General features: G+C 40.7%; 1 protein-coding gene across 1 annotated transcript; it reads right to left on the reverse strand.

Moving 5' to 3' along the window:
- Positions 1-2,924: 2,924 nt before the first annotated feature.
- LOC146892898 (olfactory receptor 2Y1-like) lies at positions 2,925-3,870 on the reverse strand. Its single transcript, XM_087909606.1, has one exon. It carries the CDS (start codon positions 3,858-3,860, stop codon positions 2,925-2,927), a length of 936 nt encoding a protein of 311 aa, XP_087765732.1. The 5' UTR covers positions 3,861-3,870.
- Between the last annotated feature and the right edge of the window lie 8,218 nt (positions 3,871-12,088).

Consider the following 12,088-nt stretch of genomic DNA (forward strand, 5'->3'; position numbering starts at 1 on the left):
TGGCAATTGTTCTTTGCCTGGCAAGGCTGATGCTAAGCTAGGGCTGTCAACTGGTGATGTGGGATTCCCGAATCTCTGCATGCTGTGAATACCATTGATTAATGCTTTGGACCTATAGCAGGACAGAACTTAGCTGGTGGGAGGGGGGGTAAGACTAAACTGAATGCTGGGAGGAAGAAGGCAGAGTCAGAGAGAAGCCATGTAGCCCCGCAACAGACAGACGCTGAAAACTTTACCTGGTAAGCCACAGCCACGTGGAGATACACAGATTAATAGTAATGGGTTAAATTAATATGTAAGAGATAGCCAATAAGAAGCTAGAGCTAATGGGCCAAGCAGTGTTTTAAATAATATACATAGTTTCTGTATGATTATTTTGGGGCTGAGCAGCTGGGAACCAACAAGCAGCCTCCCTACAACATAAGTCTTATAAGAATAGGGCCCTGTGTAGTCAAGGGTAGAGGTGTCTCCAGGTGCTTTCAAGGCTGGAAATGATGCAAGCTAGTACTTGACCTTGTATGACAGGTGTGTACTATCTGCTTGATATTGGGTTAGGTCAGAAGACCATCTGTAGACCACTGCTTAGCTAAAGGGACCTTCAAGTTCTTCTTGGCATTGATTCACCATGATAGCTCATACTGAGGTCTGAAGGAAAGCATGGTTTTCAGACCCTGATGCCCAACATGTAGAGTCTTGCTCATACCTTCTGTTGTCTAAGATTGGGAGAAGTATGGCAATAGTCCCTGATCCACTGGGCTAATGTAGTTCTGGGGCTTGTTTTGGAGAGGCAGGACTAGGCAGGGGTCACAGGACTCTATACAACACCAAGCGTCACCTGGTGGCTCTGTGCTTGGTTTCTAGGCTAAAGCCTGCACTTAATTCCTTCTCACCCCTTTAAGTGGAAATCATCTCTCCCTGGGCTGCTCACAGCTAGGAAAAAAGTTCTGTGGACAAATCTGCTGTTCTTGCCTTTTTTATGCTTTCCTTATTTTAAATTAACTTTCTTTTTCAAAATATATTTTGATCATGTTCCCCCTCAGCTTGTCCCAGATACTCCCCATGTCTCGACTTACTCAGCTTCACAGTGCTCTGTCCTCTCAGTTTCTGTCTCTGTCTCGTCTCTGTCTCTCTCTCTCTCACCCATCCTACTAAACCAAGGCACCGTGTTCCTTCATCTGGCCTCTGTAACTCTTGTGAAGGTCTTAGCAATCACTTGTTCTAGGAATCACTTTCCAAATGTGAGGCAATGACGACTGAAAGATGAGTTAATTCCTCTCTTGCTCTTCCTTCAGTATCCACACCTGTGCAATAAATCATTGCTAAATACGTGGGGTGAAATGACATTGGAAAACTCTAGTTTTCTTTTATAATTCTTTAGTTGAGAATTGTTTGGACTTCATATGACGATCACTAGTATATTCTCTCTCTCTCTCTCTCTCTCTCTCTCTCTCTCTCTCTCTCTTTCTCTCTCTCTCTCTCTTTCTCTCGCCTTTCCTCTTTCCTTGTTTCTTCTCTCCTTCCCACCATGCTACTATTTTGTCACATTTTTTCCTATATCTTCTTTCTAGGTATATTGTTTTTACGTTTGGTTCTTTTCTATTTTCTTCCTTTTCACATGAAAAGCACCTTTTATATATAACTGCTACTTTTTCTTTTATTTTAAATTTACATATGACGATGTGCACAGCTAGAGGGTATAGCATAATAATTCGAACATGCATGCCATATGTAATAACCTAATTAGTAACTTGTGTTTCTATGGATTCAAAATTTTTGTTATTTCTATATGTTGAGACTCTTCTAAAATTTTGAAATATATAATAAATTGTTTAAAATGTAGCCATATTTCTGGGACATAGAAGATGAGAATGTGTTCACCCATATAAGGACATTTTACCCATCAGTTAACTAGCTCCTCTCTCATCTCACCCTTACCCTGACTGGCCTCCAGTAACATCTATGATGTCAGCTTTGTAAGTGTCACTGTATGACTAAGGGGCCCTGGTATCTGATTGTCTCTGTCTTGCTTGTTTCACATAATGTAATGTCATCCAGTTCTAACCATGTTGCTGAACATATCAGGACTTCATTCTTGTTATGATCAATTGACATTTTATTGAATATATACACCACATTTTCTCTGTGCACTCAACCACTGATGGACATCCGATTGACACCTTATTTTTGCTGTGATGAACAGTGCTGTAGATATAGAAGTTGAAGAGAAAGCCACTTCTGCTTCACACCCTGCAGCCCAACAGCAATGCTGTTGATGGTGAGATGCTGTTGCCTCCCTTCCTTTTTTCCACATCTCCCCAATGCTTCTGTATTTTTTCCAAGTAATTAGATTCACATCTGAATCTTGATATATACTTCACAGAGTACCTCTGTTCATATTTTCCTTGGTTGATACATGTTCTGTAGAAGAGTAGCCACCATAAGAGACAGCAGAAATGGCCATAGATGAGAGCAGACATGACCAGGGTCACTTTTTTTTTTTCAGGGTCACTTTTTTATGAAGATATGAACACTCTTATTCAATGTCTCAGCATATAGCCGCCTGCATGGCATGACACCATGAATGTAGATTTGGGAAAGTGCTGCTATTCTGATTTGAGCTTCTTTCACTAGCAACTGTGCCTAGACACCATGTCTATTCTCTCTAGAAGGACCACTGCATCTTATTCTAAAACTCATTACTTTGGAAAGTTAAGATATGAATCAACATGTTGCATGATGCCTCTAAACACAACCCAAGAATGGTTTTTATGAGGTTACCACTTCCAACTTCCAGACAAGAAAAGAGATGAAACTATGAAGTCTGGTGAAGGGTATTTTCTAGTGATTAAAGGCTCTTGGTCCAAGCATAGAATGTGTTTCAGAATATGAATGTTATTATATATATTTTATTATTCCACATCCTCCTATTTGGAGTCTGTGCCTCTCCCTAGCACCTTCCACAGAGCCTCTTTCACATCTTTGTTCCTCAGGGTGTAAATCAGAGGGTTGAGCATGGGGGTGATGATGGTATAGAAAAGAGCAAGAAATTTTCCCTCCTTCTCAGAATACCTGTGGGCAGGTTGGAGGTAGGTGGAGATGGCTGAGCCATAAAACAGGGTAACCACAAAGAGGTGAGATGCACATGTCCCAAAAGCCTTTCTGCGACCATCCAGTGACTTGATGTTCAGCACTGCCCTGGCAATGTGGGCATAGGAGCCCAGAATTAGAACTAAAGGACAGATTACGATAATGACCCGGGCCACAAACAGATTGGCTTCTGTTCCTCCCGTGTCCTCACAGGCCAACTTCAGGAGAACAGGCAGCTCGCAGAAGAAGTGGTTCAACTGGTGTCCACAGAGAGGCATGGCCATCACGAGGCTTGTCTGGATCAGAGAGTTCACGAGTCCTCCCACCCAGGAGAATATAACCAATGCCCTGCAGAGAAGGGGATGCATAATGGTTGTGTAGTGGAGTGGGCGACACACGGCGGCATAGCGGTCTATAGCCATTGTCACCAAAAGCACACACTCAGTTCCTGCCAGTGAGAGCATTATGAAGAGCTGGGCCACACACCTTGCGAAGCTGATGGTCCTGTCGAATCCAGAGAGGTTGACCAGCAGCTGGGGCACAGAGCTGGCAGTGTAGCAGAGGTCCAGGAAGGAGAGGTGGCAGAGAAAGTAGTACATGGGTGTGTGTAGGCGAACGTCCAGTCGTGACAGAATGATGATCACGGTGTTGCCGAAGAGAGTCAGAGAGTAGAAAACAGAGATGAAGGCCAAAAAGACAGGCTCTAGGTGAGGCCAGTCTGAGAAGCCCAGCAGCAGGAAGCCCTCTTCTGAACTGGTGTTCAGGCTTTCCATGGTCTCATACCTGCGCAAATAGAACAGAACTCAATTTTTCCTACAGAGAAGAACATGAATTAATTATTCCTAAATGCATCAAAATCATATATTTTGAGTTGCCACTTTGTAGTTCTGTTGTTTTCCATTTCTGCCTGCTCCCATCCATGTAAGTCTCTTGTTCTCTTTCAAATCCATATCCTTTCTTTTTCTTTAATTGTTGTTACTCCTTTCACAGTGTGTGTGCGTGCGTGCGTGCGTGCGTGCGTGTGTGTGTGTGTGTGTGTGTGTGTAATTCAACTCTTCTTTAGCATATAGATCACTTATTGATAGTGGTATGGTCTTCGATTGCACCTAATTCTCGTTACTTGTTTGTTCTATGACTTTTGCCAAGATAATCAGTCCTCTGGTCAGTCCGCTGGATACGACTCTTCCTTTTCTGAAAGTAGAGACAATGTATTGCCATCCTTGTGGCATTGACATCAGGATCCAAAAGCAGTCATGTGGAAGCTGTATTAAAAGTTCTAAGTGTGTGAGTTCCGTGCTGTTCTGCATCCTTCCTTTGCTGGTCTCTGAGACAGACTGCTTCAGCAGATTGAGACGAAGAACTGACCTGTCTGAGTTTGTAGCTCTGACCTCTGGGTTCTTATTTTCTGTCTCTTGCTTGATAAATTTGGTCATGACTGAATTCTTGGAGCCTTGAGCTGCTTCTGTCTGTCACAAAGAGCTAAACAGCGTAGGAAAGCTTCTTGGGAAGGAATATGATCACAAGTCTATTCTTTTTGGGGACTCTCAATCACTTCTTGTTCTTGCAAGTAATTTATTTTTATATTTTTGTCACAAGAGTTCTTTTGAATCTTTGTTCCCATCTATGATCTGCCCTCCTTGGAAATAGTAAGCACATTGTGACAATGAATATTAATGTCTTCTTTTATGTCCTAAGAGGTGATAAATTAATGTGTCTTTTCATGACACATGGATCTTAAATACATTTTCTTGAATGAAACATCGAATATTCTACAATATTATTTTAACTTTGCAAAAAAATGTTTATGCATGTGAGTGCTTTCCTGCACATCGGACTGTGCACCGTGCACATACCTGGTGCCCGCAGAGGGCAGAAGAAGGTGTCAGATCCCCTGGAACTGGTGATATCCTTGGCTGTGAACTGCCATGTTGGTGCTGGGAACTGCAAGAGTGATAAAATCACTGAACCATCTTTCCTGCCCAATAATTTTCTTATTAGAAGCCTGAAGATGAACTATGAGTACATTTGAATAAGCGAAGGAAACAGGGCAAGCATTAAAATACTGCTTCTCTTTAGAGAGTCTTCAACTAAAAACTAAACAAAATTACAAGATTTTAGGTTTTTGGCATAGGAATATTTGATTTCTTTGATTAAAGTTGTTCTTAAGTATTCTGTGTATTATATTGCTACCACTTTTCTCATGGTTGTCTTTGGAAACATAATTTATTTTTCTGTGGTGTTTGTATCTCACATCTTAGATGGAGTCTCTTATTATTTCTGTGAGTTTTAGAAATTGCTTTGAGCTTCTTGCATGCTCTGTTTGGAGGGCCATGCCATTTGCAAACAGTTATTTTTACTTCATCCTGTTTAAATTTGTCATCTTTTATTTCCCTGTCTTGGGGAAACTGGATCTACACATTCAGAGAGATCAAAATAGACCTCTCTCCCACCTCATATACAAATAGCAACTGAAAGTGGGTTATAGTTTTTTTTAATGACACCCCAAAGTTCACAGTGAGTAGAAGAAACTGCGGACTGCATCCTGAAGCTGATTTTGGCAAAGATTATTTTTTAAGTCTGTGCTTCCAAACACACTTGAAGTGGAGACAGTGGAAGCCAGTGTTGCCTGCAAGCTCGGAGTGGTTACAATGACTCTATGTAGATTCTGCTATGGCAGCAAGTGTCCTTCTAAGAGGATTCTGAACATGGGAAAGACTGTGTACGCATGGTTCCAAGGCTATGTGTGAAGCCTCTGGACACTGTTATTATGAATTAAACTGCTCACAATCACATCTATTAAACAATTCTAAGAATAATAAATATTGGCGAAAAAGAATAAATAAATACTTTCAATGAAAAGTGAAGTTTTAGATAATTTGTTTCTAGGAAATTTATCTTGCAGGAAATGTTATAGATGTTCTTTGAGAGGAGTGATGTGATGTAAGGGAACAACTTGAACCTAAATAAGAAAGGAAGACCATTATAAAAGGAGTCAGCATAGGCAAAGCTTTCTTAGTCTTGCTTGATCTATCAAAAAATAATCATAACAAAAATGTATCTTATGAGCATGATGAATGACAATGATACAAGATGAAAAATCTGATAGTGCAATATACCTTAAATTTTTATTGTATTTTTGTTAATTATTAAATATTTTAGCATTTCTTTTTTTCATGGTTATTTATTTATCTGTGTGTCTCTGTGCACACGAATGTCCACAAAAGCCAGAAGAGAGTGCTGGATCCCATGAAACCTGGTTATAGGTGACTGTGAGCTGGGAATTGAACTCTAGTTCTTTGGAAGAGCAGCAAGCACTCTTTATTTTGATATTTTTATTTTTTACATTTTTTTAAAAATTTATTCTTCTCTCATTCAATATATCCCAATTGGGGTTTCCTCTCTCTCTACTCTTCCCAGTTCCCCCATCCCTGTCACCTCCTTTATCCCTCAGATCCACTCCTCCTCCCTCCATTTCCCTTCAGAAAAGAGCAGGCTTCTCAGGGACATCAACTGAACATAACAAGATGCAGTAAGACTAGATCCAAACCCTCATATCAAGACTGGGTGAAGCATCTCGGTAGAAGAAAGAGGGTCCCAAGGCTTAACTGTGAGCTTTTTTCTCCAACCCCGTAGTGTAAGATACATTTATGTCCTCATAGAAGAATATAGTTATGTAAAGGTAGAGGACCAATCATAAATGTACATGCAAACTCTAGAGTAATATCATTTTTTCCTTTTTGTTGAGACATGGTTTCTCTGAGTAACAACCCTAGCTGTTCTGGAACTTGCTTTGTAGACCAGGATGGCCCCAAATTCATTGAGATCTTCCTGCCTCTGCCTTCTAAGTGCTAGGATTAAAGGTGTGTACTACCACCATCCCAATAGAGTAATATCTTAAACAATTTTTAAAAAGTAGCAAGATTGAAAAACTGATTTACTAAAAAATGAAAACCAAGACCTATAAAGTGAATTTTGATAAAACACAGAGCTATGCTAGTGTAGAAATTTGTGTTTTAATGTTTTCTTTATTTTCATTTTTTCTTCCCTTTTTCTTCAGACAGGGTCTTGTTATATACCTAGCCATCAACTCCAAGTTCCTCCTACCTTAGCCTCCCAAATGCTGGGCTTGTGGGGCCATTTTGTCATGTCAAATAAAACTGAAATTTATTGAGATTGAGAGTATAGGAAAGTAAGCACATAGCAAACAATAAGTTACAACTTTTCTTGAGAGAGCTTTGTTTTATGTTTACCATGGATATTTTTTGCTGGACTAATTTTTGCCTTGTGTTGTCAAGTTTACTAAGACAAGATCATCAATGAAACTGTTAATGTAGAATTAATTATTTCAAAAAGATATTTTTGACACTCTTATGAAAACATGATAAAGTATGAATTATAAACACAAAGTATATGTATATTCAGCTTAACCAATGTATCAAAGCTGATTTAATTTGGATAGTCTCCATGGACAAGTGAAAGATTTTGTAAGTTCTCAGATAGATGCTTACAGATGAATTCTATCATTGTTTTTACTACCACATTTTGAAAATTTACTTCTTTGAGCTTTTCTTTACTTATCTGTAAAACCAAAAAATAATTGGACAAATTTTTGTTTGACATTAAAGGATCTCACTGTACTCCTATTGATAGCACAACACTGTGCTATCAACAGTAATTTGAAGGCTGTGCAGACAAATCCTTAGGGAGGCATGAAGCCTTGAAGAAGGCTAGGTCTTGCTTAGTGGGACAAAGACATTGCCCTTTCTCCTCTGGATCAAGTCTTTTACTCAGGATTATGGTGTGCAAGGCCACAGTCCCAAACTGTCCAACCTCAAGACCAGGGTGTTTTCTTTCTTTGTCCCATCAAAGACTCTTTTTCTGCCTAACCAGGCCTTTGACCCCTGTGTGCCTGCTTGTAAGTCCCTTGCTTGGTGGATGAGTGTTGGTGTTGTACAGACTGGGATAGACTCTGATCTGGATCCAGTGTCTTTCATACTGGAGGCCACATCACGTTACATTTACTCTTTCAGCTTTTAAGGCATTCTGAAAGACTCTTCTACCAAATATCCTATAAGAGCACACTCCAAAATTTCAGTACACGTCCCCCAAATCAGAGATGGGCCAGAGTCTGTGTCACTGACATTCAGAGTGAATTCATAAACATCTTGTTTTTTCTGTGACTCTGCAGAAAGGACTTGGTCCCCATCTGTGATGAGTTCCCTCTGAGTGTACCCCCTCCCGAGAAATTCTTAGTTTATAATGACAGCTCTGACCACACCTCTGTTCTTTTCCTACCAACTCTGATTCCAACTCTTTACTGCACATAAAGAACCTTGATTTCAAGTCCACCTTCGCTGCATATCTTAAAAAATATTTCCATTATTTTAGTAGTTGAAGAGAAAAAGAAGCAACTGAGATTTTTTGACATGTCGCATGAGGAGTAGGTACAAGGTGTATAAGTGATAAAAGATGAAAAAAATTAATTTGAGAAAATTATTTTTGCATGAAATTAATCTTTCTTTGCCCTAAAACTGGAGCCAAAAACACAGTGGAGCCCAATGCTGATTTCTCAGTACAATATTTTTTAATACATTTTTTTTTATCAAGAACCTAACCATCTCAAGCTTTCAGCACTTACCTGGAGTACAGGGTCAGAAAGCTCCCACTTTTGCTTTCTTCAAATATAGTGGGTTTGAAGGACAAGTGAGACCCACTGGAGACTTGGGAAAACTTGTGATGTCTGAAGGTTCTTAATTTCACCTATGGTGGGAAAGAGTCAGGTCAGAGCTCAAGTCCTTGAGAAGTCAGCAGAGCACATACAGCAGAGAGTGCTGAGGGGCCTAACCCGGGAGGAAGGAGCATTCTCCTCAATAACCTCCTGCATGCTCACTCCAACCAACTGAGGTCAGGGCAGAGCTGGCACATTGTCAGGTCTCCTGTTGATCCAAACTGAGTTTGCAAGCATCGGTTATAGCCTGAGGACACTGAGAAGTGCTCTCATTTTCATGTCCTGTGACTGTAGGATTGAACCAGGGTCTTGTCAAGGCTAGGCGAGACCTCAACCATTGAGTTGTATCCTCATCCCACAGATGCATTATTTAAAAGTAGCGGAGAGTGAGTTGCTTACAAAGGGCAGCCTTGGAGACCAGAGGCCCCACTGTGGCAATTATAATGAACTTTGCTGGCTCTCCAAGACCCGCCTTGCAGCTTTTACTACTCTCTGCTCACCTAGTTCTGCCAAACCTAAGTGACCTATTGTGTATTCTCAGGACAACTTCTTACGCACTCATGTGATTCTGCATCCCGAGATTCCTTCTGCTTCTCCACTTTGACTCCTTTCCTATCAGCCTTTTTCTGGACAGACTAAGTTCCATGTCTTACTTGAGGCCATCAGTGTTCACCATGCTACAGCTGTCTTCCTTCTCTGGAGCCATCACGCAATGCTTAGGTGTTTCCACACAGCTGCTCCGTTGATCCAGCTGCAACTTGATTCCCTTACGTAAAGTATGATGATTTCATTTTTTCTGTTATAATATTTAATAGGTCCATGCTTATTATTTTATACTTCATTTTTATTTCTAACATATTTATATATTCACATATTCTTTAAAAATATGTGGGCAAAAACCAGCTTCTTCTTACAGTATGGGTGAACTTAATGTGCAAGACTCCCGTATTCACTTGAGGAATTTGTAAAATGAGTTCAGGAAGAAAAATCGTTGCTAACACATTAATAGCTTTGTGACCTTACATGACTGAGCCCCAGTTTCCCCATCAGTAAGAGGTTATCATGATCTCTCTCTCTAATATCATTGTTTGTGGTTTAATGGCACGTAGTGTGTAAGGTGCCTGTTGTATGGTAGACGATATTCACTGAGTGACTCTTTATAATGCTAAAATTTATCCAGCACAGACACAATGTCTTATATTAATAAGGTCTTCAAAACACACTCTACTTGAAATAATTTCAAACAGTGAGAGAATCACAAGTCTCTTCCTTTGCACAAGAAGCATAACACCATCAAGAGAAACATTGTTTAACATCACACTGAAACACTATCATTATTATCTTCATATGCAATTAATGCAAATGGAACGAATTACCATATACAATTGGAAGAATGTGATTGGGCCTGATCAATGACTGGGCAATAACAGCTAGAACTACATGGTGCTGTACCAGTTATCCTTCCAGGAATCCTGCACATATCAACCCGGGCAATATTCATAATAACTTTATTAGTTCCTATTACCATGCCCACTTCATAGAAGACAGAGCTGGGGCACAGATTACCTAGTGTCTGTTACACAGCTACCCAGTGACACCCTTCCCTCTAAACCTTGGTGTGCTGGCTGGATTTATGTCAACTTGACACAAGCCAGAGTCATCTGAGAGGAGGAAACCTTAGTTGAGAAAATGCCTCCTTATGATTGGGCAATAGGCAGGCCTGTAGAGCATTTTCTTAATCAGGTCTTGATGGAGGAGGCACCAGCCCACTGTGGGTGGGACCTCCCCTGGGCTGATGATCTTAGTTTTTTAAGAATGCAGACTAAGCAAGCCATGATGAGCAAAAAGGCAACAATCCTCTGCATCAGCTCCTGTCTCCTGGCCCCATCCTAGTCTGAGTTCCTGTCTTGGCTTCTTTCAGTGGACTTTGGCTCAGGATATGTAAGCCCCAAACTCCTTTTCTGCCCAACTTGCTTCTGGTCATGGTCTTTTACCACTGTGTTAGAAATCCTAACTAAGATACCGGGTGTGAATGAACAAATGTTATTCCCAGCAATACTTTGCTGTAGTTCTGGAGGGAAGAACGAGACAGTAGGAATCTATAAGAATGCATTTGTGGTTACACCGCTGTATTAGTCAGCCTTTTCAACACATGAGGAAACACCTTCATAACGAGGCAAGTGGGGAGAGATTTATCTTGGCTCACTGTTCCAGACCATCATGGTGGTATATGTGGTGATCTGAATAAGAATGGCTCCCACAGGCTCATGTATATGAATACTTAGTCACCAGGGAGTGGTACTACTTGAGAAGGATTAGGAGAAGTGTCCTTGTTGGAGGGAGTGTGTCACTGGGGCTGGACTTTGAAGTTTCAAAAGCCTAAACCAGGCCCAATGTCTCTGTCTTTCTGTTGCCTGTGGATCTAGATGTAGAGCTCCTGGCTACTTCTCCAGCATCTTGTCTGCCTGTGTGCTACCATGCTCCCTTCTATGCTGATAATAGACTAAACCTCTGAAACTGTAAGCAAGCCCCCAGTTAAATGGTTTATTTTGTGAGTTGCCTTGATAATGATGTTTCTTCACAGCAATAGAACAGTGCCAAAGACAGTACAGTACATCAGAACCACTCAAATCATGGCAGCCAGAAAACAGAGAGGGAATACCTATGCTTCTTGTCGGCGTCCAGCTTTTCTCCCCCTTTATTCCATTTGGGTCCTATTGTATGGCTCGTGTTGTCCACATTAAGGATGAATTATCCCCATTTAATTAATCTCTGGAAACACAAGAGTAGATACAGCCAGTGGGGTGTTATACTAGTCTCCTTAATGTCCCTCAGTCTGATGGAGTTGATAATCATACGATTGTTAAGAAAATGTGGACACCTTGATTACAAGATAAGCTGGAACTAGGTTGGACGACTTCTATCCTGCTACTAGTATTCATAATGCTGAAAGGGGCTAAATGGGCCCCTGGAGGAGAAACGGCATTAGTAGTCTTACCTGTGAACCTGGCAAGTACAATGGCAGACTGCTAGGACTGTGCCCACTGGAGCATTAGTGGCATACCTGCCATTGGGGTAACCAAGAGCTCTTCAAGGCCTGCTCCTCAGGAGTTATTTTAGGTCTGATATTATAAATATGATTTTTAAAAAAGGAATGTGTGAGGAGATCACAAGTCATTGATGAGGAACTTATTGGTGAATAGTTAAATTAACATGGAATCAAACTGCCCTCTAAACATTTATGCTTTATAACCACAGACAAATGCTAACCTT

Source organism: Myodes glareolus, chromosome 9, assembly GCF_982192425.1.
Source record: "Myodes glareolus chromosome 9, mMyoGla1.1, whole genome shotgun sequence".
In the NCBI taxonomy this organism is placed as follows: domain Eukaryota; kingdom Metazoa; phylum Chordata; class Mammalia; order Rodentia; family Cricetidae; genus Myodes; species Myodes glareolus.